Below are 25,668 nucleotides of genomic sequence, written 5' to 3'. Positions count from 1 at the left end.
GGAGGAAGCAGCCTCAGACTTGCCCAAAACTGCGGCAGAAATGCTCAGTGATGCTGAGCATGTCTTTACCCGGTGGGACTCCTGCAGACCAGGCTCATTCATTCATCAGTCGGTAGCTATTTGCTGAACATGGTGCCAGGCACGGACACGGACAGACCACATTCTGGCCCTCGGGGGAAGATATATTCTAGCTGGGGAAGACCCAGCCATAAAGGGAGAGCAACAAGGTGTAAGGCTGAGGGCAGCTGGCGCCCCAGGGACTGCTCCGGATAAGCTCTGGGGAGGCGAAGCAAGGAGAAGACCTGAGGAAGGGGCAGGGATGTGGCGAGCTAGGGGTGGGTGATAGGGCGGGAGGACAGGGCAGGGACAGGAACTAGATCAGAACTGCAGGAAACAGTGACATCACCTCTGCCCAGGCTGGGCCCACCGCCCAGCCCTTCTGACAAGCCGCTTAAGTGCTTTCCTCCTGCCCGGCCCCACTTGGTGGATCAGGTTTGACGCAGGCTCAGGCATGGCCACCATCCGCCACCCCACTCCGCTGGCACTGGGCCAGTTCCACACCGTGACCCTGCTGCGCAGCCTTACCCAGGGCTCCCTGATTGTGGGCGGCCTGGCCCCGGTCAACGGGACCTCTCAGGTGAGGCCCCACTGGTCCCCCCATTTCCGGCCCCCTCCCCACCTCTGCCCAGCCCCTCTTCACCATCCCTGACTTCTCCACTGCCCAGGGCAAGTTCCAGGGCCTGGACCTAAACGAGGAGCTCTACCTGGGTGGCTACCCCGACTACGGCGCCATCCCCAAGGCGGGGCTGAGCGGCGGCTTCGTAGGTGAGCCCCCTCCCTGCCTCCGTCCCTGGCCGAGCCTCAGCTGGCCGGTGGGCAGAGCCCACGGGAGCCCCGAAGAGCCCTACAGGGTACGGGCTGGGCCCGGCACTGCCGCCCTTCTCACTGTGCCTGCTGCTGCCCAGGCTGTGTCCGGGAGCTGCGCATCCAGGGCGAGGAGATCATCTTCCACGACCTCAACCTTACGGCGCACGGCATCTCCCACTGCCCCACCTGTCGGGACCGGCCCTGCCAGGTAACCCCACCCCACACTCACCACCTAGCTGCCCCTGCCGCTGCCCGCGGCTGGGGCAGACCCCCGTGGGAAGCGGGGGAGAGGCAGGATGTTCCTGGCCTGACTTCTGGGGGCAACTTCGCAGAACGGGGGCCAATGTCAGGATTCAGAGAGCAGCAGCTACGTGTGCATCTGCCCGGCTGGCTTCACCGGGAGCCGCTGTGAGCACTCCCAGGCCCTGCACTGCCACCCAGGTGTGTGACCCACCCTTCCAGTCGCTGCCACCCCTGGGTGCTGGCCTCCGCCTGTTGCCGCCCCTCCAGATACACCCGCCCCACTGCTAGCTGTACTTAGTGACCCTCTGTCACTCGTCCAGGTACTCACCACTCCTCCTAGATACTGACTTCGTCTCTGCCACCCCAGTACCCACTCTGCGCCCATCTCTGCTCCCCGAGTTCTCACCCCCGACCACCCATCCTGCCCCCATCACGGCTCCTGGGCGCTCCCCCCAGCCCCTCACCACCCCGGGCACCTACCACCTTCCCGTCTCTCACCAAGGCACACACCCCGTTACCTGCCCCCTCGGTACCACCGCCCCTGCACTGTCACCAGGTACAGTCCTTCAAGAACACCACACTCACTCATTCACTGCCCCCTCATGTGTCCCCTGTCCAGCCTTCTCAGCACCGCCCCCCCCCTTTACCCCAGCTGTAATCCACTCCTCCTGCCCGGTCTCGGAGGCAGCCCTCCCAGGCTAGCCAAGGCCCCCTGGGTGCAATAGCTGGGGCTTTGGCATCAGGACCCCACCCTCTCCCAGGCCAGTTCAATGCCTCCTTGCCGGTCCCTGTGTCCCCCAGAGGCCTGTGGGCCCGACGCCACCTGTGTGAACCGGCCTGACGGTCAAGGCTACACCTGTCGCTGCCATCTGGGCCGCTCAGGGATGAGATGTGAGGAAGGTGAGTGGAGCCAGACCCGAGACCCCAGGGAATCCCAGAAGGATGGGGGGAAGCTGGGCAGGGACACTCTGAGGCCACCAAGGGCCCTGTAGTTGATAAAATTACTCCAGAGCCATAGGGCCTCAAAGGCACCTGGCCAACCAAGCCTCTGCCCAGTCTGAGTCACTTGCATGAGGGTCCCCGAAGCTCCCCCACTCTTACCGGAGATTCTTCCAGGCTGGTCTGCAGGGCCCACGGTCTGGCGCTCCTGTGCTGCAGCTGTGACCCAATTGGTCCTGAGCCCCTGGGTCTGGAGGGGGGCAGGCAAGGGCGCCAGTATCCCCACTGCCCCCCGCTGAGCTGTGGCTGCTGCAGGTGTGACGGTGACCACCCCCTCCATGTCGGGCACTGGCTCCTACCTGGCACTGCCCGCCCTCACCAACACACACCATGAACTGCGCCTGGACATTGAGTTCAAGCCGCTGGCGCCTGACGGCATCCTGCTGTTCAGCGGGGGGACTAGCGGGCCTGTGGAGGACTTCGTGTCCCTGGCGATGGTTGGCGGCCACCTGGAGTTCCGATATGAGCTAGGGTCAGGTGAGCACCGGACGTGAAACACTGATGGGCTCTAGATGCCAAGTGCTGTGCCCCCCTCAGCTCCCCAAGCCCCATGGGGGCTTGGAGGAGTAACTTCAGAAGTCAGACCAACCCAAGTCCCCTGTTCATTCACGTTCCTTCTCTCTGTGTGTGACTCGAGGCAAGTCCCCTAGATCTCTCGCGGATTCCACCCCAGGCCCTGTGAGGGGCGGGGAGAGGGGGGGTTGCTCCCCGTATGCCATCCCTGCCCGGCGTCCTCCCCAGGGCTGGCCGTGCTGCGGACCCCCGAGCCGCTGGCCCTGGGCCACTGGCACCGAGTATCCGCGGAACGTCTCAACAAGGACGGCAGCCTGCGCGTGAACAGCAGACGCCCTGTGCTGCGCTCCTCTCCCGGCAAGAGCCAGGGCCTCAACCTGCACACCCTCCTCTACCTCGGCGGCGTGGAGCCCTCTGTGCGTCTGCCCCCGGCCACCAACGTTAGCGCTCACTTCCGTGGCTGTGTGGGCGAGGTGAGGAGCGGCCTCCAGAGGACAAGAGGGGAGGGGAGGGGAGGGGAGGGGAGGGTGCAGACAGGACCCTCTGCCTGCAGCGAGCCCAGATGCTTCCCCTTGGGCCTCACTTCCCTCCTGTGTGGATCAGGGACAATCATGCCTCCCGCAAAGGGCCTCACGGAGCAGTGACTGCACCGATGGCGGTCCCTGGCGCACAGGAGGCGTTCGGCTTAGGTTCCTCCCTCGCCTGCGCTAGAGTCCCACCTTACCACTCGTGCTCCCGCTTGGGTCCCCTGCTGTCCCCTGGGTCACTTTGCCTCTGCCTCCCGCATGCCCAGAGCCCCTCCCCATCCCTGTGCCTGCAGGTGTCAGTGAACGGGAAGCGGCTAGACCTCACCTACAGCTTCCTGGGCAGCCGGGGCATCGGGCAGTGCTACACCAGCTCCCCGTGTGAGCGCCAGCCTTGCCAGAACCGTGCCACGTGCATGCCTACCGGCGAGTACGAGTTCCAGTGCCTGTGTCCCGATGGCTTCAAAGGTGTGGGAGCCCGGCAGGTCCTGGCAGGGGGCGGTACGAGGTGGTCGCGGCCACTCCCACCCGCGCCTGCTCACTGCGCCCTGGCCCACAGGAGACCTCTGTGAGCACGAGGAGAACCCCTGCCGGCTCCGTGAGCCCTGTCTGCACGGGGGCGTCTGCCAGGGCACCCGCTGCCTCTGTCCCCCTGGCTTCTCTGGCCCACGCTGCCAACAAGGTAACTGTCCTGGCCTCTCCCCGCCTCCCTCTTGGGGCCCTCTGGGGCTGGACGTGGCACCCACAGTGTCTGTGCTCACCGACTGCACCCCGCCTTTCCTCATAGGCTCTGGACAAGGCACAGCTGAGTCTGATTGGCATCTGGAAGGCAGCGGGGGCAACGGTATGTATTTCCTGTGGCCAGAGAGGCTTGGCTCTTCCCTGGCTTCCGGTCTCTCAGCCCCTCTTCCGGGTACTCCACACCCTCAATTCTGGCCTGTAAGCAGGACAAGCATGTGGGAGGCTCACTGGGCACAGAGGGACAGAACAAAAAAGAGCACAGCAACACAGAGCCGGGTCCTGCCCTGTACTTACTGGCTAGGTGACCTGGGCCAGGTCCTTGAGCCACTCTGACCCCAGTTTTCTCCTCTACGTTCATGCATTCTGTCAACAAATTATCGTGTGCCCATCCTTGCTCTGGAAGCAGGAGATATAAGATGAACAAGGCAAGACCTTCATTCTCAAGGATTCCACAATCTATTTTTTTTTAATTTTTTTTTTAATGTTTATTTATTTTTGAGACAGAGAGAGACAGAGCATGAACGGGGGAGGGTCAGAGAGAGAGGGAGACACAGAATCTGAAGCAGGCTCCAGGCTCTGAGCTGTCAGCACAGAGCCCGATGCGGGGCTCGAACTCACAGACTGTGAGATCATGACCTGAGCCGAAGTTGGACGCTCAACCGACTGAGCCACCCAGGCGCCCCTCCACAATCTATTTAAAAGCAATCATAATTTAAAAAAAAAAAAATCAGTGTTTATTGGCCGTTCATAGACCCTGGGCTAACCGCTTAGTCCACACCCATCTTCTTATCTGTCACTAATATAATAGGAGAGGTAGCAGTAGAGTGGCTAAGAGCATGCTCAGAAGCCAGCCTGCCTGGATTCAAATCTTAGCCCTGCCACCTCCTAGCTGTGTAACTTCGGGTGAGTCACTCAACCTTTCTGTGCCTCAGTTTCTGTATATGTAAAATAAAGAGAAGTAACATCCTCCCACAAGGGTTGGATAAAACTTTGTGTCAGGTAAAATTATTTAGTGTATGTAAAATGCTGAGAACAATGTCTGGTCCGCTGTGGGGACAGAATGTTAGCATTGTTAGCATTATGTCGAAGTCCTAGGATTGTTACAGAGATCCATTGAAATGAAATGGTGCTTGCAGCTGGCAATGGTGAAGCTCCTGGCACAGCAACTGGGACGCAGTAGGTGCTTGGTAAATGTTAGCTGTTATCATCGTTCGGCAGAGGGTGGCAAAGTGTCCCCCACCCTCATAGGCCCTCAGGGACCAGCGCTGGCCTGTGGGGATGCGTCTGAGATGGTGGGGCTAGGGATGCTGGAGCCACACACAGTATGGACGTTGGGGCCAAAAGGGTCCAAAGCAGGCTTCCCACTTCCTGGGCACGTCACTCGCCCGCCTGAGCCTGTCTTCCCGCCTGCAAGAAGGAGGGAACACAAAGATCCTGAACCTTTTGTGTGCCACTGACCTAGGTGACCAGCTGTCCCGGCTTGCTCAGGACTAAGGGGTCTCTCGGGATGTGGACTTTCAGAGCTAAAAGCAGGACAGGACTCCGCAAATAGGGACTACTGGTCACCCTATCTGGACCCTACTGACCACATAAAACAAAACGCATAGGATTTCAGAACAAACCAATTGTACTGAAATAAGGTTATCAAAATACTTAAAACTTTCAGATTTGTAACACAGGTGCTTCTTTAGTAACACATTAAATAACAAGACCTGGTGGTGGTCCCGACAGCTACCGCAGTTCCAACAAGCATAGACAACGTTCTGAAATATTTGTAACCACTGAAATGCAGTAAGGGTATCTGCTAGTGACACATCACAGGTCCCACTGCGGCTCCTTTGGTTTGCTGCCTACATGGATATGGGAAGGAATTGCTACATTTCAGTGAGAAGTGAGCGAAGGTAGAGCTACAGGGCTTCCCCATCCAAGTTCACAGGCCCCTGACTTCTGTTCACAGCCCCCTGGGGTCTCCAGAGACTGCAGGTTCAGGGCCCATAGTAGCGCACACACGGGTGGAGGTGGGGGTCCTGGAGCCCATGTGGTCGGTGGCCGCTCCACGCAGGCTGGCAGGTGTCTCACCAGCCCCACGTTGTCCTGCAGATGCCCCTGGGCAGTACGGAGCCTATTTCCACGATGACGGCTTCCTAGCTCTCCCCGGCCGCGTTTTCTCCAGGAGGTGAGATGGGTGTTAGGGGAGCCTGTGGGTCCAGGGAGGGGAACAGGAATCTGGGACTTCCCCCTCACCCGCGTCTCCACTCCCAGCCTGCCCGAGGTGCCAGAGACCATCGAGCTGGAGGTTCGGACGAGCACGGCCAATGGCCTCCTGCTCTGGCAGGGCGTGGTGAGTGTGGGCATCTGGCCCGGGGTCACAGGGTTCTCAGCCTCCTGGCGGGCAGGGCCGTGAGAGGAGGAGGGTGAAGGCCACCGCCGTCAGGGGCCTTGGCTCTCCAGGCTGGGAACCCCAGTGACCCTGTGCTTCCCGGGCAGGATGTGGGAGAGGCCGGCCGCGGCAAGGATTTCATCAGTCTCGGGCTTCAGGACGGGCACCTTGTCTTCAGGTGGGTGCAGGCACCTGGCCCTTCCTCCCCCTCCCTGGCCTCCCTCACCCCCTCAGTGACCCTCTGCTTGGTGCTACGGCTCCTCCCACGAGAAGCTGCGGCCCACGGCACCCCAGCCACACACACCACCACCGCCTGCCCCAGCTCACACTGTCTTGGGCCTGTGTGACCACAGCTACCAGCTGGGCAGCGGGGAGGCCCGCCTCGTCTCCGAGGACCCCATCAATGATGGCGAGTGGCATCGGGTGACGGCACTGAGGTAAGGGAGTCCACCTGGGCACGAGGGTGAGGGGCGCGGAGTTCTAGACTGGGACAGGACACCGCCCACCGTGTGCAGGGAGGCAAGCTTTGAGCTCTGGGAGACAGAACTTGAAGCCAGGGTCGGGGGAGGGCCCGTGAGCCGGAACAAACTTCCAGGGCAGGATGGAACTCCCCGGGGGGTGGCAGGCAAGCACCCTAAGGGATGAATGAAAGCCGGGTGGGGTGCTGGGAAGCTGTGTTTGTGGGGCCGGATCTCATCCAGTGCGGAAAGGAAAGAGCTCCGAGCAGGGGGCAGGCAGGGAGGGGACTTAGAACTGGTGGTGAGGAGCCTGCCCCCCGTTCACCACAGAGAGGGCCGGAGAGGCTCCATCCAGGTGGACGGCGAGGAGCTGGTCAGTGGCCAGTCCCCAGGCCCTAACGTGGCCGTCAACACCAAGGGCAGCATCTACATCGGTAAGTCCGGGCTGGGCGAGGCCTAGGGCACCCTGCTCAGGGCCAGGGAGGGAATGGGGCTCCTGCAGAGCTAGAGCCTGCAGCCTCCCCCCCGCCCGCCGGGCTCCCGGAGCTGACAAGCCCCGTCGCCTCTCATCCCCGAAGGTGGAGCTCCCGACGTGAGCACGCTGACCGGGGGCAGGTTCTCCACGGGCATCACCGGCTGTATCAAGAACCTGGTGCTGCACTCTGCCCGGCCTGGCGCCCCGCCCCCACAGCCGCTGGACCTGGAGCACCGCGCCCAGGCGGGGGCCAGCACGCGCCCCTGCCCCTCATAGGCAGCCGCCCGCCCCACACGGACTCCCGGGCAGCATCCCAGCCCCACGACGTCGAGTATATTGTTATTAATATTATTATTATGAATATTTTGTAAGGAACTGAGGCAATGCCACGCTTTGCTGCTACTGCCCTGGGCCGGCCTGGAGGGTGGGCACACCACCCCCCACGCACAAACACACCTGGGCAGAGCCGCAGGCTGGCAGGTAGGGCAGGTTGGATGGGAGCTGGTGCCTCAGAGGACCACCAGGACTTGGGGTCAGACACCGTGGTGGCCGATCGGGCTCAGAACTGTCACCACCAATAGAGCCCCGCCCCCAAGTAGAGCCAGGCCGTCCAGTTCTGCAGCCCTCGGGCAGCCCCCCAGTCCTACAAGAGCCAACCGCGGCCTCCAGCTGGTGCCTCACCAGCTGCCTGGGGCGGGGGGCATCGCAATTGCCTTTGCCACCCGCCTCCGGGCGGGGAAAGCTCTTTAGTGCCAACTGTGGAACAAAAGGCAGCTCACTCCTGGGCAGGCAACCCCACCCCCTGCCGGCCCGTGTCTCAGCCCCCTCCACCTCCTCCTGGCCAGCCGGGCCACCTGCCCCGGCAGCCTCCCCCTCCCACCGAGTCCTCCTGGATCACCGCCCCACCCCCCCCACCCCACCCCCCCCCCCCCCCGCCCCCAACACCCGACACCTGCCCAGGGCCCCCGCCCTCAGGGGCTGCAAGGGAAAGTCCACCCCAACTCTCACCAGGAGCTGCTATGGGCAGAACCCAGCACTGAGAGGGTCTCCCCGCCCACAGCAAGCCACATCCCCCCACTGATCTGGAAGTGAAGGCCCAGGGGACATGGGGGGAGGAGGGCATCGGTGGTTGAAAAGACTTAGTGCCTTGCGTGGGGGATGCCGGGACTCATGGCTTGGGAGGAACAAGAAGGGGACACGACAGCCCTGCCCCGTCTGTGGAGGCCTGAGGGCCCAAATGGGAGCACGTGCCCTCCCCTCCAGCAGTCCACAGATGTGGGGTCAGGACACCTGGCCTCTGTGTCCTAGAAGGGACCCTCCTGTGGTCTGTGTCTTGACCTTTCTTAATAAACGGTGCTATCCCCGCCAGAGCGGTCTGCTGCGCCTCTGACTAGGGCTTGACTCGGTGGCACCCGAGGGTGGGCCGGGGTGGGGCAAAGCCGGGCAGGTGAGGTCTGGGAGTGGAGCGAAGCGGCTTCAGGGGAGTGAGGCCCCCCTGCTCCTTGCCCTTCACGGATCCAGCAGAGGGCCCGCCGATAGCTCCTCACAACAACCATGTGAGGCAGGAATCCTCCCATTTTCCAGAGGAGCAGCCTGAGTCTGAGGGTTAGGCAACCTGCCCAAGGTCAGACGGCCCTCCTGGGGATGGGGTAGAACCCTAGGTCTGTCTGAGCCCAGAGCCGGCTCTCTTTTCTCTGAAGCCACAGCCTCTAGGGACGTCCTCCCTGCCCCTGGAAGGTCGGCCTGCTCGGCTGCGGCCCCCCAGGAGCCACCTGGCCAGGACACGTGTGACAGACGGTGCAGCTGGGACAGAGGCCACGGGCACCAGCCCGCCAGGCCAGCCAGCTGGAGAAGCAGCAGCACCAGGCGAGGCCCACAAGGAGGCCAGTGGAGGCTAGGACCAGCGAAGGGACCGGTGCCACGCCCCGGAGCCGGGGACCTGCAGAAGGAAAGGGAGAGTCCACTCAGGCTTCAGCCTGGGCCTGCTGCCCTATCCCTGTCACCTAGAGAGGGACAAGTATGACCTTGGTGGGAGGAATGGGATCAGGTGGGAACCAAGAGCTGCATACCTCCCGGAGGAGCTGCTGTATCCCCCTCTTCGAGGGCCCGGCCTGCCAGGGGGCTCCTCTCGGCCGCCATCTGGAGGGGGCCTGCAGACCTGAGAGCTGGGGAGGGCGTCAGGGGCTGGGAGGTATGGCCATCTGTAGCCCTCGCCTGGCTGGGCACCAGAGAGGGACCTGCAGCGGGAAATGATAGAGTAACAGAGAACTTTTGAGGACTCCACTCGGTCTCACTGAATCCTCCCTAAACCTGTCTTGTTACTATTAGTATTTCCATTTTACAGATATGGGAAGTGAGGCACAGACAGGTTAAGTAGCTTGTCTAGATCACAGAGCAGTGATAGGGGAGGACTGGAGCTCCAGCGCCTGGGGTTGACAGATGGAGCCACTTCCCAAGAAAGAGGGTGTATCGGGGAGCTCGAGTGGCTCAGCCGGTTAAGCTGCTGACTTTGGCTCAGGTCATGATCTCTCAGTCCGTGAGTTTGAGCCCCACATAGGGCTCTGTGCTGACAGCTCAGAGCCTGGGGCCTTGTGGATTCTATATCTCCCTCTCTCTCTCTGCCCTTCCCCCACTCATGTTCTCTCTCTGTCTCTCAAATATGAATAAATGTTTAAAAAAAATTTTTTTAAAAGAGGAGGATGTATCTGTCTTGAGCATTTTCTGGGCACCAAGCGCTGTACTAGGCGCTGAGCTCTTTACCTGCAGTATTTCATTTGGTTCATGACAATTCTGAGACCTTAGGTTTATCATCCCCATGTTACGGATAAGGAAACTGAGGCAGAGAGAGGGCCATTCTTTCACTCATTTGACTACTATTTCTTGAGCATCTACTGCCCCCCAGGCGTTGCCCTGGGGACAGGAGGAACCGGCAGTGTGTGAAATAGACAAACCCGGTTTAGGGGGCCGAGACGGAACACAAATTCTGTCATGTCACATGGAGAGGTGCTGTGGAGACAGTAAGAGGGAAAAGGGACAGGGCAGGGTCAGCGTTCTTTCCTTTTTCACTGTGGTGAAATATATACCACAATGAACCATTTTAGCCATTTTTAAGCATACAGTTCAGTGGCGTTAGCACATTCACATAGTTGTCCGACCATCACCACCATCTCCAGACGGTGCAAAACTGCAACTCTGTCCCCACGGGAACGCTGACTCCCCATCCCCCTCCCTCCAGCCCCTGACAACCACCATTCTTTCTGTGTGTACAATCTGGCTACTCAGGGTGCCTCGTGTAAGTGGAATCCTGGTATTTATCCTTTCACATGGGCTTATTTCATTTCACACAGTGTCCTCAAGGTTCATTCCTGTGTTGTATGTTCGTGCATGTGTCTGAATCTCCTTCCTTTTTAGGACGGAAGAATACTCCATTGTGCAGACATGTCCTATTGTATTCATCCATTCACCTGTCGGTGGACAGAGGGTGCTATGTTAAATAAAGGGGCCAGGAAGGAACTCACTGAGATACTTAAGTAGAAACCCACAGGAGGCCAAGGTAAACCCCCGAAAACAAGGTTCAGGGCAGTGACAGCTCAGCCCAGGCCAGAAGGCAGGACAGGAAGGGAACCGGGGGCCGGCGTGGAGGCGGGGAGGAAGGAAAAGGGAGGTGGGGAAGGGCCAGAGGAGCCACAGGACAAAAGGAACAGCGACTGTGGGCTTTGCAGGGCTTTGCTTCTGCTGACAGATGAGGCGTGTGGAGGGTTCTGAGCGCTGGAGTAACGTGGGCTGTTTTCAAAAGCCCCTCTGGCGGGGAGTTCACTCCCCACTCCAACGTGTGTGACCCACGGGGTGACTTCTTCCAAAGAGGACAGTACAGAGAGGGGAGGCAGCAAAGGTAACAGTGGAGAAACCTTACAAACACCACCTGGTGCTGGCAGTATGTGCTTTGGATACGGGGTGATGAACAGGACACTTGGCCCAGGGTCTTCCTGCCAGTGACCCATAACTCCAGTCTCATCCCGAGCAGAACATCAAATTCTGATGATGTGGATGGCTTGGCTATGGGCTGAGAGGAAAGGAGGGAAGGTGACAGCAGTTTTGGTGAGCAGGGGACGTCGGTGAAGAGCAGGATGGGGGAGGGCTGTGCATCAGGTGTTCAGTTTGGGGCAAGTTAAGTTTGAGATGCCACCTACACAGCCACATGGAGAGATTGAGTAGGGAGGTCGGTGTGTCACTAGAGTTCAAAGACGAGTCCAGATGGCAATGTCACATAAAGGAGAGCACCAGAGGAATGGGCATGGAGAGGCTGGAGGAAAGGAGGGTATAGGAATGGGGCCTCGGGCACAAAGCACAGAGTGTCAGGCAGATAATGGTGAACCTGCAAAGCAGACTGAGGAGTGGCCTGGCAGGTAAGTGCGTGGGGTCCTGGGAAGCTGGCCTTCACCCTTCAGCTAAGTGGCATTTTGCGGTAAACAGCCTGTTCAACGGGACATGCCAGCCCTGTTTGCAGGAGGCAGCATCTTAGATTTGCAGGAAGGATCTTCCTGAGTGATCTATTTTGGTCCCCGCTCTGTCCACAGAGCTCATTCCTGGTTATGTTACTCCCTGACTCTATGACTTTGGGCGAGGCACTTCTCCTCCCCAGGCCTCAGTTTCCCCATACATAAAATGTGTGAGTCAGGCTGGATCCGTGGTTTCCAAAGTATGTCTTGAAGGTCCAACTCAGGTCCCTTGGTGAAACATCAGTCAGCCAGGGCCTGGGCCTCCATGTCCAGTTAAATAGGGCATCTCTCCTTTTGAGGCTTGGGCCTCTGGGTGAAATTCCACTTAGGAAAAGCTTCCACCACTAAGCAGCTGGATTTTGGAAGCAGCTGAATTAGATCCTCTCCAGCATCATTCCGGCCCTCGCTTGCTCTGATCCTCAGGTCGTCCCGTCTACACAGATTCCTCACTACTGTGCTTCACCTTATTCTCTCCTGTCATGCCCCTGCCTCCCACCTCCCCGCTGATGCCCTGCCCCAGGGAAGGGCAGTCAGCCCTGCTCCCCTCCTAGCTGTTCAGTGGGGCCTAGGCCGCACCCATGACTGACCTCTGCAGTCGGCCGGTGGCCAGGATGCCTGGTCACTACCATCGCCACAGTTGTCCACACCCCAGCGATCGCACACCAGGCTCCACGGGATGCACCTGCCGGTCCGACAGCGGAAGTAGGCACCACAGGATCCTGGGGCCAAGAGGGGAGGCAGGAGGTGAGGACCCTGAGGCAGCCCATGACTCAAAGGGATGTGCAGCCCTGCAGTGAGGGAACGTGGGAGCTTCGAGCAGGAGAGAGCATGGGTGGGCGTTTCATGGGAGACAGGTGCCCGGTCACAGGGACGATGCCGACGGCTAACATTTATCGAGTCCCCATTGCATGGCGGGCGTGGTTCTAAGTACCCCGCTCACACCCCAGCCTGTCAGCTTTTCACGATAACCCCGTGGGAGAAACACTGTTATGAACCCCATTTTAGGAATGAGAAGACAGGCCCAGGGAGGCTAGGTCATGTGACCGGGGCGACACAGCCCGTATCTAAGTAGCAGAGTAGAAACTCAGTCCCATGCTCATAAACACTGTGGCACACAGAGGGTGTGCAGGTGTGTCTGCACATGTGAGTGCACATAGCCTGCGTCGTCCCGGCGAACGTGTACGTATGGGGATGAATTGTATGGTTCGATGCATGGGGTGTGCGGAGAGGTTGGCTCACCCAGCATCCCATGTTGTGGAGAAAAGCTGGTTCAGGTGGGACTGACCAGCACCACGGCTCAGGGATGGGCGTGGGAATCAGATCATTCCATTTCTTGGCCATGGGAATGGACACATGATTCACACGACTAATCCGATTTGGCCCTGGAACTTTTGCTAGAACCATTAAGAAAAGATGCTCGCTATTTCATTGAAGTTAGAGCTGTAATGGTGACCATGGACTTGGAGCTACAGGGTCATCTTGCTGCCATGTACAAAGAGAAGCTGCCTGAGATGGAGGCCAAACAGACTCCCACAAGGCAAAGACAGAGAAGAGACAGAACCCAGGTGCCATAACTTAAACTGCTGGATCCAGCTACACCTGAACCAACGCCTTAATATCCTGGTTATAGCCCCCTTCTCCTTAGGCTAAACAAAGTTGAGTTGGGTTTTTTTAATCTACAAATGAAGGTGAATAATATATAGATAGTAGATGTAAGAGTGAATATAAAAGAAAACACAAATAGTGCGGTTGTGTATGGGTGAGTGTCAGTGTAAGAGTGTGTGCATGAACCCGATAGGGTGTGCCTGCAGGCGTGAGTGACTGGGACTGCGTGTGTGGCCTGAGGATGTGCAATGAGCCTTTCTTCATTCAGATGACAAGACTGATCTAAGGAAGCCAAAGCTGTGATAAGGCTTCACCACTGCCACCTGCTTTTGGGAGTCCAATGAGCAGCGAGCGGCAACATTCCTGGGTCCTTGGCTGACAGTTGCATCTTGCAAGAAGGCAAGGCCACAGGGAGAAAGGGAGAAGTGAGAGGTTAATTCTCAACCAGCCAGTGACTGCTGTTTACAAAACGTCATAGGCCCCTGGGCATGCTACAGTCTACAGGAGCCAGAAAGGGGACCCCAGGCACCACCGGTCTTGTCCCTGAGGATTTAGAGTACAAATTTCAGCGCGTCCAACTTCGGCTCAAGTCACGATCTCAAGGCTCATGAGTTCAAGCCCTGCATCGGGCTCTTTGTTGTCAGCACAGAGCCTGTTTCAGATTCTCTGTCCCCCTCTCTCTGTCCCCACCCCCACTCTCTCTCTCAGAAATAAATGAACATTAAAAAAAAACCAGAGTGCAAATTTCATATAGTTCCTCCCAGAGCCAGAAACTCTAATGGGGAAGAGAGAGAGAATTTAAAATCCAAAATCAGACCAGGCATAAGGCCAGGGAAGAAGGAGGTGGGCCTGGGGACACCCCCCGACCAGCTCGGTGTTACAGGCCCTCCAGGGCCTAGCACACAGAGGTCAAGTTCTCGGTGAACCTGCACAGGCCCTCAGAGACCGCCACAATCTTTACTCAAAGCGCTCACATCCCATGTTTCATCCTCCAACCTGGGGGCATCTGGGTGGCTCACTGACTCTTGGTTTGGGCTCGGGTCATGATCTCATGGTCTGTGAGTTCGAGCCCCCCGTCAGGCTCTGTACTGACAGCGCAGAGCCTGCTTGGGATTCTCTGTCTCTGTCTCTCTGTCTCTCTCTCTCTCAAAATAAATAAATAAATAAACTAAAAAACAAAAAACAAAAAACCTTTGAAAATCAATCAATCCTCCAGCCTGGATATTTTGCCAGAATTGGCAGTAAAGCTTCTCTGTGGTTTTGGAATCCTGAGTTTTGTCAATTCACCTGCTCACCATCACTGGACACAGCCTCTGCTGCGACGTAAGTGAGTGTCTCCGATCCGGGGCGGCCTGTCGGGACTAAGGTCTTGAATTCAGTTTGAGCAAGAGGACGTACTCTAGCCATAAAGCCCCACCGCTCCGTGTGTGAGCATGGAGACCTGGGCACTTGCCTTAACTTCCCCGGGCCCGTTTCCCATCCATAAACATGAGGACAAGAAGACAGGCATGGTGTTGCCGGGAGAAACAGATCTGGCACGCAAGGGGCAAAGGCAATGCTTAACAAATTACTATTAATTAAGATCAGTTCCCTTTCCTTGCTTAAGCGGCTGTCACTCAGTCACGAGAGTCCTAACTCGGCCCCTCTGCAATCATCTGAAGCGCTGACCCAGGACACAGGAGCCTCGTGTGAACTTGAGAGCGTGTGAGTGAGTCATATCTAAGCGTGCAAAGTGGTACCGTGTGTGTGAGGTGTGTATGAGGGGAACCACATGTGTGAGTGTGCAGCATGTGAGGCACGTGGGTGGGTGAGGTGTGTAAACGAGTGCAAAGTTGTGGGTTATATGCACACGTACAATGTGTGAGAATGTGGGTGTTGGGTGTGAGGGGTGGGGGGTCTTGTGAATGAGTGTGCAGGAGGGGGTCGTGTGAATGAATGTTGTGAGTGTGCAGGGTGCGTGAGTGTGGGTGTTGGGCGTAAGGCGTATGCGTGTGGGTCAAGTGAATGCGTGTGCAGGGTATGGGAGTGTGGGTGTGAGGTGTGGGATGTGGGAGAGTATGGGAGCCCTGTGGGAGTGAGAATTGTGAGCGGTCAGTGTGTGTGTGTGTGTGTGTGTGTGTGTGTGTGTGTGTCAGGGGCTGGTAGGAGGTCTGCTGCACAAGTCCCTGGAAGTCAGATTTCTGGGGTGGCTCTTTGGGTCTGGAGCCCCCCTTACGGTGCAGACGCGAGCCCAGCCGCCAGTCCCCCTCCCCACCCCACCCCCTAGGCCCCGCCCTGCTCCCAGGCCCCGCCCTGCTCCTAGGCCCCGCCCTCACCTTCTAGCGCCTCGCGTGCTGCCGCGGGTAGACCCCCCGCCCTCAGCTGCCCCCAGCTTGGAGGTCCGGGTCCCGGCCCACAGCCCCAACCCACCCAACCGGAAAGAGGTGACTTCGCCCACGAAGTCCACGCGGGGCTGGCGGCCTCTGGTGAGCAGGCGGAGGCCCAGGAAGGGTCCGGAGGACGCCACCGGGGCGGGGATGGTCAGGCCGCAGAGAGGGGCCCCCAGCGCCCGGGGCGCCCCCGGCGGGCCCTCGTAGAACTGCAGGTAGGACCCGGGGTCGCACGGGTCGGCGGGCTCCGGGGAGGAGGCGTTGGGCGCCCGCGGCGCCGCGGCCAAGCTGTAGACCAGGAAGAAGCGGAACTGGAAGCGGATCCTGTCGCCGGGGGCCGCCGCCCGCATCCAGAGCCCGCAGTCGGTGTCCGGGGCCACGAAGTAGAACCTGCGCGAGGCGGCGTGAGAGCGCAGCAGCAGCCCGTCCCCCTGCCACGTCTGCCCGCAGAGGTCCACCAGGTCGGCTGCAGGGAAAAGCACGGATTCGGGAACCGCGCGACCTGGTTCTGAGCCCTGCCCGCTGTGTGACCCCCAAGTAAGTCACTCACCCTCTCTGAACTTCCGTTTCCTCATCGGTAAAATGGAATGATTCCGCAATCTCAGAATTTTTGTGAGGATTAAATAATTAAATTCAGGTCCTCAAGCTCTTATTCTTTTTTTTTTTTTTTTTTTTTTTTTTTTAGTTTGTTTATTTTGAGAGAGAGAGCACGAGCAGGGGAGGGGCAGAGAGAGAGGGAGACACAGAATCCGAAGCAGGCTCCAGGCTCCGAGCTGTCAGTGCAGAGCCCGACGACGCAGGGCTGGAAATCAGGAACTGTGAGATCATGATGTGAGTTTAACCAGCTGAGCCACCCAGGCGCCCCCCCCTCAATTTCTTATTCAAAAACTCTAGGATTCATTTCAGAATTTTCCAGAGTTTAGAAAGATATGGTGGTGTATATGCAGGATATTGACCTCCATGATCAAACGCATTTGCTAGAGCAGGTGTAAGGATACATAACCCTAAGCAGGGCAAATGAAGACAAGAAACAGCCCCCTGTCGGTTCAAGTCAGGAAGTCCCAGTAAATTAGTTAAGAAGGAATTTCAGTTTTCAGAGCTTTTCATAGTTTGCAGTTGAAACTAAAGGACTGTGGACATGTAAGCATTCGGTGCTCAGGACAGTGCTTGGCATTTGAGTGTCACCCACGTTAGCTATAATTAGCATCTTATTGGAGGAGGGAGCAGACACAGACTTTTCCTGTTGCTCCTTGCTAGAAGAATCTTAGTATCTCTCAGCTGCCAGGGAGCAACGTACCAGCCTTCCTGGCCATTGGCCTAAACCAGGTTTTGTGATCCTAATTCTATTTGCAGGGTTTAGGGATTGGTATGTGACCTGATTCTGGCCAATGAGATTGAAGGTTTGCTGAGGGCTCCTGAGAAAGGATTTCCTCTCTGATTAAACAAAAAGAAGAAGGAAGAAAAGGGGCACCTGGGTGACTCAGTTGGTTAAGCGTCTGACTTCGGCCCAGGTTCGTGGGTTTGAACCCCCCACGTTGGGCTCTGTGCTGACAGCTCGGAGCCTGGAGCCTGCTTCAGATTCTGCGTCTCCCTCTCTCTCTGCCCCTCCCCCCCTCCCCCCACTCTCGCTCTGTCTCTCTCTCTCTCTCAGAAATAAATAAACATTAAAAAAAGAAAAAAAAGGAAAAGAAAAGGGAGAGCTGTGTGATGACGACCCTCTTTCTTCCTGCTTGTGAAAGTGGTTGACTGAGAATGCAATGGCCAGCGCTGCAGCAGCCATTTTGCAAAGATGAGGTCATGAGCATTCTGCAGCATCACTGACACGGTTGAGCTGCTAAATTAACCATTTCTGGAATTATCTATGGCCCCATGAGTGAAATAATAAATGTCCTTTTAAGGGCATTAGTTTGGTATCTGTTTACTTACATCCCAAAACATCCTCATTGGTACAGAGTTGTTGTGAGGATTAAATGAGATAATGTGTAAATAATCAAACTAGCTCTGAGTTTTTGCAACGATAGAGAAGAGGAGGTGGCTTTTCTGGTGCATGGCAGGGGCATGAGCGTGTCTTGAGGACCAGCCAGGACGTGGGTCTTTGGGGAAGCAATTCACCAGCAGGGCTCAGGATATGGGAGCATTTTCTCAAATCTGCCGGGACCTAGTAAAGCCAGGACGTGCCCCGGAGGCACGCAGGAGAGGAGGGAGTTTTCAAGAGTGAGTGAATTGAGTGTTTTCTATGTGCCAGGCGCTAAGTGTCTCGCACATTTATCACATATGCACAATAATAAAAGTCCCTTAAGGGGCCCTTATTCCCATTTTACTGCTGCAGACACTGAGAGGTGAAACAGTGATCTCAGGGGTGGAAATGTGAGAAGAGGCGTGAGAGTGTGAACACAGGATGTCTGACCTCAAAGCCCATGGTGTTGTCCATTGCTCCCCCCCCCCCCCCCACACACCCCAGACCCCTGCTTCTGGTGATTTGGAGTTCCAGGCTTCTGGAGGGATTTGGGGTGGACTTGGGGGGTACTAAGCAAGACCAGGCACAGGGGTTCCCAACCTCCTCCAAGTCAAGGGGTCCCAGCCCATCTTGGGGAAACACAGTCTCTAAGGGTGGTAGGACCCACATCTCCTGCCCGCCTGAGCCAAGGCCCCTCATGCTCACCTGTCTCCAGAGCAGATGCAGCCAGGGCAGCTGCCCCCAACAGGAGCAGCCTTTGGGGCAGCTGCGGGAGACAGGCCTTCATCCAGGCCCTGCTGTGCCCAGCAGTGGGGCAGACCTGCAGAATCTTCGGTTTGGGGTCTTTGGGGAGACCAGGTTGTGGGGACCTGGCTGGCAGGACACGAGGAGCAAGGAGAGGTAAGTCCACCAGCTCTCTGGTCCCTTCACAGTGATCTTTGTGCTCTAGATCCTTCTTCAGATCAGGATTGTGTCCGGAGTTGCCATGGAGATTTGGGGCTGAGGCTGGAGCCTGGGGAAAGAAGGCGGGGAAGATGTCTGCTTACCCCATGCCAGATGGGAACCAGGAAACTCAGATCCGGTTCAGTCACAAGGCTTCTGGGAGGGGCACCCACAGCCTCAGAGACCTACTGCTCTCTGGACAAGTCGGCATCTTAGGGCCGAGCTTGAGAGAAGCCCAGGACATCCAAGGGCCACTCTGAGGGCTCTAAAAAGGCAGCAAATGATAAAGGAGTTCATTCTATTACCAAAAAGTATTTCTACCTCAGGGCCTTTGCACTCACAGTTCCCTCCCACCTGGAATGCTTTTCTGCCATAGCATTCCATGGCTGGCTTCTTCAGGTCACTCACGTGTCAGCTCAGATGTCACCTCCTGAGACCACACTTCCTAGACCAGGTCTCAATCTGAATTAGTGTTCTCCCTCCTTATCACTCAGTCACATCTCCCCACCTTTATTATCTCAGCACTCACTTGAATTATTTGGCTTACTTATATCTTGTGTATATAATCCATTGGCCCCCGACTAAAATTGTGTTCCACAAGGGTCTTGTTGATCTCTGAAGCCCTAGGACATACATAGCACAGCGCCTGGCGCAGAGCAGGAGTCCAGAAAACAAGAATAGGTGGGTAGTATTGCGCATATGATTTCCCTTTTGCTGGGTTTAACTTCCCCAGGTATAAAAGAAAGAGCTTGGACCATTTCAGGTTTTTCCAAAATTTGTCATTAGAACAGTTTTTTTCATGGGGCGCCTGGCTGGCTCAGTCAATAGAATATGTGACTCTTGATCTCAGGATTGTAGATTTGAGCCCCATGTTGGGTGTAGAGATTACTTAAAAATAAAATCTTAAAGAAAAACAATTTTTTTCAGAACGTATGTTACATGGAACATTAATATATAAAACTGGAACTTTTTGAGTCTGTTTCCTCACCTGTAAACTAGGGTAATGATAGTTCCAACTTCCTAGGTTTGTTGTAAGAGTTCAGTAAGTTGATACAGGGGGAGTACTTAGAATCGTGTCTGGGGGCGCCTGGGTGGCTCAGTCAGTCTATCATCCAACTTTGGCCCAGGTCATGATCCCACAGTTCATAAGTGTGAGTCCTGCATTGGGCTGTCTGCTGTCAGCCCACTTTGGATCCTTTGTCCCCCTCTGTCTGTGCCCCTCCCCTGCTTTCTCTCTCTCTCAAAAATAAATAACCTTAAAAAAAAAAAAAAAAAAAGAATAGTGTCTTTTACATAGTAAGGTGCCCAGTGCTGGGTGATGACGCTTAATGTCATTACTATTTAAACAAAGGTGCACCATGTTTGAAGAAGTCCCTAATTGAAGCCTTGAGACTCCACTTCAGAGTCCCAGGACTCTCTGAGAAAGTTAAAACCCCTGTCCCCAAAGCTCTGTAACAGTTGTCCCTTCCAGAGCTGACATTCGATGCTACCTTTCTGCCCTACTGTGTATGTGCTGTCCAAGGCTGGGCCTGGGGGAGACTGTGAGAGGACCCAAGTCCACCTCAGCAGGAGCGGATTTACCACAAAGCCTGTGAAGCTGAAGATTTAGGACACATTATTTGCGTGGGGTTTTATGTTTTTGTAAAATTTGCAGAAGTAAGATGTTCTAACCACCATCAGTTCAGACCGCCCGCTGTCTCTTTCCACCCCATCTCCTCCATCACACCTTGCTTCAATGCCATGGGCATTTTTGTAATCTGGCTAAATGGAGGTTGGTTTGGGTTTGGAAGGATGTGTTAATGAGGTCCTAGCTTCTTCCAGGTAGAGTTTTATTATTTCTGGATGCTCCGAAGTTATTTCCAGGAATGCCCTTCACACCCATTGTGCTGTCCTCCCCAGTGTTGTGATATGAAGGTACAGAATCAGAGGTCATTATCATGCCTGGCCCGCCAGGTGTGAGGGTGTTAGAGGAGAAATAAGGTTTGAAATGTATGAAGCCAGAAGCTATTCTATGGAAAATCCTCCCAAATCTTACAGCTCACAGTGGGTAGAATTTAACCCAAGTTTGAGAGCAATCCTTAAGGGCACAAATAAGCATATCAATAATAAAATGCAAAGCTGAAGAAAAAAATGTAAATGATCACTAACAAAAACTAATTTTTTTGTTTGTTTATTTATTTTTAAACAATCTGTACGCCCAACTTGAGGCTAGAACTTACAACTCCAAGATTGAGAGTCATATGCTCTTCCGAATGAGCCAGGCAGGTGCCCCAATAAAAAACTAATTTTGATCAATCCTGCTAGAGGAAAGACTGAATTATCTTTCTAGTCCTGTTATAGAAAATATGAGGTGCCTGGGTGGCACAGTGGGTTGAGCACCTGACTTCAGCTCAGGTCATGATCTTACGGTTCACAGGTTAAAGACCCACATCGGGCTCTGTGCTGACAGCTGGGAGCCTGGAGCCTGCTTCAGATTCTGTGTCTCCCTCTCTCTCTGCCCTGCCCCCAACTCATGCTCTGTCTGTCTCTGTCTCAAAAATAAATAAAACATAAAAAAAAAAAAAAAAAAGAAAGGGGCGCCTGGGTGGCTCAGTCGGTCAAGCATCTGACTTCGGCTCGGGTCATGATCTCATGGTTCGAAAGTTCGAGCCTGGCAGTGGGGTTCTCTGCTGTCAGCACAGAGCCTGCTTTGGATCTTTGTCCCTCTTGCTCTCTGCCCCTCCCCCCCTCAAAATTAAATAAACATGAAAAAATAAAATAAGTACAATTGCCAATAAGTCAGAACTTACACAGAGGACATCCTGAAATTATCCTGAATTATGATCCATGGGCAGTAGCCAATGGCCTACTAATTTGGTGCCCCAAATGGAAAACAAATAATTGTCTCATGAATGGGTAATCAGTATGGAGAAAACCAATATGGGAGAACATACATCAGGTCTGACAGTCTGACACATTAGGAGATCATGTCTCAGCACCTAGAGAGGTAAAACTCGAGAAGCAAAATATAATCAAAAAGTAGATAAATTAACTGGAAAGATAACATCAAAAATGGTTGATTGACAAGATACTAGCTAGATGGGTCCCCAAGCAAATGGACAGTTGGGGACAAACTTATCAATTAGATGATGATGGGAGAGAGTTAGTCCTAAAACAGCACATACTAAAACATTGTCAAATCTGCTAGTCTTTTCTATGTCACTTGACAATAGAAAAGGGGGCACACAATTTGAAGAGCTAGCAGAAAATGAATCTGGTAGATAGAACATGCTGGAGCCTTGATCGAGTCACTAGGAGAAAGGAAATGGCTGTGGCGGATACTTCCTCAGGACTGGGGTTTACATAGATGCTAAATCCATAATACCAGACATACAGACACTTAGTATCTGTGGAACCCCCTGGGCCCCAGAATCAAGCCAGGAAACAAACATTACAATAAGGACATGAGTCTAGGGCAGTAAGAAGAAAATCTTATGCCTCATAATCCTACAGAAGCAGGAATGGTAAAAAAGTTTAATGGGTTACTAAGGAAACACCTAAATCTAGCCTGGGGTGAAATAAATAGAAAATGGAACAGTGTTCTGGCAGAATAAATTGTCTAAATTACATAATAAGCAACTATCCTGACACCCTAGAGCTATTCAAACAACCGAAATACAGTCCTCTAGGGGCACCTGGCTGACTCAGTAGAGCATGCGACCCTTGATCTCAGGGTTGTGAGGTCAAACTCCATATTGGGTATGGAGCCTACTTAAAGAAAAAATACAGTCCTATAATCAAGCTTAAACACATTAAAGATTATTGAGGAATAAAACTACAAGTACAAGATTCTTACGTTATCTCTTTCAGAATAAAAGCATTTACTTTGGGGCACCTGAGTGGCTCAGTTGGTTAAGTGTGTGGCTCTTGATTTTGGCTCAGGTCATGATCTCATGGTTCGTGAGACTGAACCCTGATTCCGGCTCTGCACTTATAGCATGGAACCTGCGTGGCATTCTCTCTCTCCCTCTCTCTCTGTCCTTCCCCTGCTCATGCACGTGTGCACTCTCTGTCTTGCTCTCTCTCTCTCATAGTAAACTTAAAAACAACAAAGCATTTACATTGACCACCCTCAATGACTTCGTTATAACCATCCTATTTATCTGACACTGTGTACCCAGTTTACCTGTAAATAGACTGACCATAACCTATCAGATTGACTTCACAACTAATTGCTAAGGTGGTGAACACCTCATTTGGATCAAACCAGGATCGGATATAGACCCATGGACATTTCACAATAACGAAAATACATCTTATTAGGGGCACCTGGATGGCTCAGTCACTAGAGCATGCAACTCTTGATCTTGGGATTGTGAGTTCAAGCCCCATGTTGGGTGTAGAGATTACTTAAAAAAATAAAATTAAAACACATCCTATTAGCCCAACTTCAGCCATCATGAGACAGAAATGGTCCAAGTCTGCATGGAAGTAAAGAAAGCTACATGACCCTTCAAGATGGCCCGAATGAGGCTGACATAATCGCAAGGGATCTTGAATGGGGAGTCTCACCCTATCAGAGAAATACCACCAAGAACAAAAGACCAGATATGGACTTGGTGGGCCTGAGCCTATGCTTAAAACCTCACCTCACCTGCAGGAATGATTACGCCTTCCTTAAGAGAGACAAGTGAACTAAGAGATGAAGAGGATTTATAGCAACATCATCAAAGGATCCATGGGCCATTAGGAAGAACTGAGAACAGAACAGACATAGGAGTGGGTATCACAAACGTTCCTGGACACTGGGCATGGTAAGTTGAAGAGAAACATGGTGCAAAGATGCACTTGGGAGACCTGGCTGCTCAGTCAATGGAGCATGTGACTCTGGATCTTGGGGTAGTAAGTTTGAGCCACACGTTGGGTATAGAGATTAATTAAAAATTGAAAAATAAAATGGGGGAGGTGCCTGGGTGGCTCAATCGGTTAAGAGTCTGACTTTTGATTTCTGCCTAGGTCATGATCTGGGGGCTGTGAGATTGAGCCCCGTGTGGGGCTCTGCTCTGAGTGTGGAGACTGCTTAAGATTCTCTCTCTCCCTCTAGCACTTGTGCACTCTCTCTCTCTCTCAAAAAAAAGTAAATAAATAAATTAAAATATAAATATAAATAAAATCTCTAATGATTAAATGGATGGAGCTTTCTCTCTCTCCCTGCATGGCAAGACTCTGTGCTGTGGACATTTTATGGGACTTTTGACATAACCTTGGGGATTGGATACATTGCAACATTAGCAAATACTTAAGGGATATGCTTGTTTGCTATGATTCCGTTTGTAATTTTTTTAAGCTTATTTATTTACTTTGAAAGAGAGAAAGAGTGAACTGGAGAGGGACAGAGAGAGGGAGAGAGAGACAATATCAAGCATGCTCCACACTGCCAGCACAGAGCCCGATGCAGGGCTCAAACTCATGAACCATGAGATCATGGCCTGAGCTGAAATCCAGAGGCAAATGGCTAACCAACTGAGCCACCCAGGTGCCCCGCTATGATTCTAATATTGGTTCAGGTCTGTTGTAAAGCATAACAGAGTCAGGGTGTGAACTGTAGAGCAACTATGTTTGTAAATTATGTCTCGGTTCTGGCCATAGCTTCTTTTTTGTTTATTTAAATATTTATTTAGTTTTGAGAGATAGAGCGTGAGTGGGGAAGGAGCAGAGAGAGAGAGGATCCGAAGCAGGCTCTGCACTGACAGCAGAGAGCACAATGTGGGGCTCGAACCCACAAACCATGAGATCATGACCTGAGCCAAAGTCAGACGTCCAACTGACTGAGCTACCCAGGCACCCCTAGTCATTTTTTTAAGTAAACTCTATCCCCAATGTGGGGCTCAAACTCACGACCCCAAGATCAAGAGTTGCATGCTCTATCTACTGAGCCAAGCAGGCACAGCTTTTTTTGTTTTATTTTATTTTATTTTATTTTATTTTATTTTATTTTATTCTATTTTATTCTATTTTATTCTATTTTATTTTATTTTATTCTATTTTATTCTATTTTATTCTATTTTATGATTTATTCTTATTTATTTTTTATTTTATTATTTTATTTATTTTGTATAGCTTTTTATGAATTCCAGATGTCAAAGGATGCCTGCATCCTGGTGAGGTCTAGCTCACATCTTAATAGTGTCAAAATAACCGTGTCACTTGCACTTCTCTAAAAACTTCTCTAAAACAGTCCAATGCTGAGGTGGCAAGAGCCAGCAGGTGCAGTAATCGTGTCAAGGATCAACATATTCAGGTTTGCTAAATTGCCAATAACCAATCAGAGCCAAGAGTGTAAACAGCTACACACAAAGAGCACGATTGTAAACAGCGTCGGAAGTTGGATAGTGTCCACCCAAAAGTCATGCCCTCCCCCCGAATCTCAGAATCTGATTTTATTTGGAAATAAGATCTTGGGGCGCCTGGGTGGCTCAGTACACTAAGCATCTGACTTGGGCTTAGATCATGAGCTCACAGTTCCTGAGTTCGAGCCCTGCATCGGGCTCTGTGCTGACAGCTCAGAACGTGGAGCTGCTTCGGATTCTGTCTCCCTCTCTCTCTGCCCCTCCCCTGCTCACGTTCTGTCTGTCTCTCTCAAAAACTGAACATTAAAAAAAAAAGGAAATTAGATCTTTCCAGATGTAATTAGTTAAGATGAGATACCGGATTAGGGTGGGCCCTAAACCCAATGGCCAGTATTCATGTAAGAGGAGAAGGCCACACAGAGACATACACAGAGGGAAGATCCTGTGAAGGTGGAGGTGGAGAGTGGCGTTACCACCACAAGCCAAGGAGCATCAGCGGTGACTTAAAGATGGGAAAGGCAAGGTCGACTTCGGAGACCTGAGGGGGGAGCGTGGCCCTGCAGGGAGCTTGAATTTGGACTTCCAGACTCCAGAACGGTGAATGAGCAAATGTATTGTTTTTAAGACACCCAGTTGGTAGCAATTTATTATAGCATCCTTAGTGGACGAACTACATGCAGAAGCGGAGGTCTCCATTATAAGATTCCTGATCCTGGTGCCCCTTGCTCCCAAAGCAAGAGTACACACTGTCCTTCCCTCTCCTAATG

The 25,668-nt window shown here is 53.8% G+C and overlaps 2 protein-coding genes and 1 long non-coding RNA gene across 10 annotated transcripts in view; 2 read left to right on the top strand and 1 right to left on the bottom strand.

The window, feature by feature from the left end:
* Window positions 1-7,579, top strand: part of HSPG2 (heparan sulfate proteoglycan 2) — a 98,630-nt gene extending 91,051 nt beyond the window's left edge. For all 8 annotated transcript variants that reach the window (XM_027060155.2, XM_053208626.1, XM_053208622.1 and 5 more), the window contains 16 exons: window positions 493-637; window positions 726-825; window positions 966-1,075; window positions 1,200-1,308; window positions 1,912-2,010; window positions 2,365-2,586; window positions 2,851-3,095; window positions 3,443-3,614; window positions 3,706-3,828; window positions 3,934-3,990; window positions 5,988-6,063; window positions 6,150-6,228; window positions 6,375-6,445; window positions 6,621-6,704; window positions 7,056-7,159; window positions 7,304-7,579. In XM_027060155.2, coding sequence (XP_026915956.2) covers window positions 493-637; window positions 726-825; window positions 966-1,075; window positions 1,200-1,308; window positions 1,912-2,010; window positions 2,365-2,586; window positions 2,851-3,095; window positions 3,443-3,614; window positions 3,706-3,828; window positions 3,934-3,990; window positions 5,988-6,063; window positions 6,150-6,228; window positions 6,375-6,445; window positions 6,621-6,704; window positions 7,056-7,159; window positions 7,304-7,476 — 1,969 coding nt within the window. In that variant the 3' untranslated portion in view covers window positions 7,477-7,579. The remainder of the gene's footprint in view (window positions 1-492; window positions 638-725; window positions 826-965; window positions 1,076-1,199; window positions 1,309-1,911; window positions 2,011-2,364; window positions 2,587-2,850; window positions 3,096-3,442; window positions 3,615-3,705; window positions 3,829-3,933; window positions 3,991-5,987; window positions 6,064-6,149; window positions 6,229-6,374; window positions 6,446-6,620; window positions 6,705-7,055; window positions 7,160-7,303) is intronic.
* Window positions 7,580-7,940: 361 nt separating this feature from the next.
* LDLRAD2 (low density lipoprotein receptor class A domain containing 2) lies at window positions 7,941-19,158 on the bottom strand. Its single transcript, XM_027060165.2, has 4 exons — window positions 18,336-19,158; window positions 15,714-16,139; window positions 12,287-12,418; window positions 7,941-9,437 (listed from the first exon to the last, which is right to left on the bottom strand). The coding sequence occupies exons 1-4, from the start codon at window positions 18,415-18,417 to the stop codon at window positions 9,244-9,246; spliced, it is 834 nt and encodes a 277-aa protein (XP_026915966.1). The 5' UTR covers window positions 18,418-19,158; the 3' UTR covers window positions 7,941-9,243.
* Window positions 15,942-25,668, top strand: part of LOC128312894 (uncharacterized) — a 112,208-nt gene continuing 102,481 nt past the window's right edge. Inside the window, exons 1-2 of the long non-coding RNA XR_008292810.1 lie at window positions 15,942-16,210; window positions 16,359-17,184. This is a non-coding gene — a long non-coding RNA (uncharacterized LOC128312894). The remainder of the gene's footprint in view (window positions 16,211-16,358; window positions 17,185-25,668) is intronic.

Source organism: Acinonyx jubatus, chromosome C1, assembly GCF_027475565.1.
Source record: "Acinonyx jubatus isolate Ajub_Pintada_27869175 chromosome C1, VMU_Ajub_asm_v1.0, whole genome shotgun sequence".
NCBI lineage: Eukaryota > Metazoa > Chordata > Mammalia > Carnivora > Felidae > Acinonyx > Acinonyx jubatus.
This window is presented reverse-complemented; position numbering and strand designations above follow the sequence as displayed.

Bases quoted from the DNA above. Each gene is read 5' to 3' on its own strand.
- LDLRAD2 (XM_027060165.2), bottom strand. From the start codon at position 18,417: ATGAAGGCCTGTCTCCCGCAGCTGCCCCAAAGGCTGCTCCTGTTGGGG. The intron at 16,140-18,335 runs GTGAGCATGAGG...TTTTCCCTGCAG, and splicing joins TGCATCTGCTCTGGAGACAG to CCGACCTGGTGGACCTCTGC. The intron at 9,438-12,286 runs GTCAGTCATGGG...TTCCCGCTGCAG, and splicing joins GCCACCGGCCGACTGCAGAG to GTCCCTCTCTGGTGCCCAGC.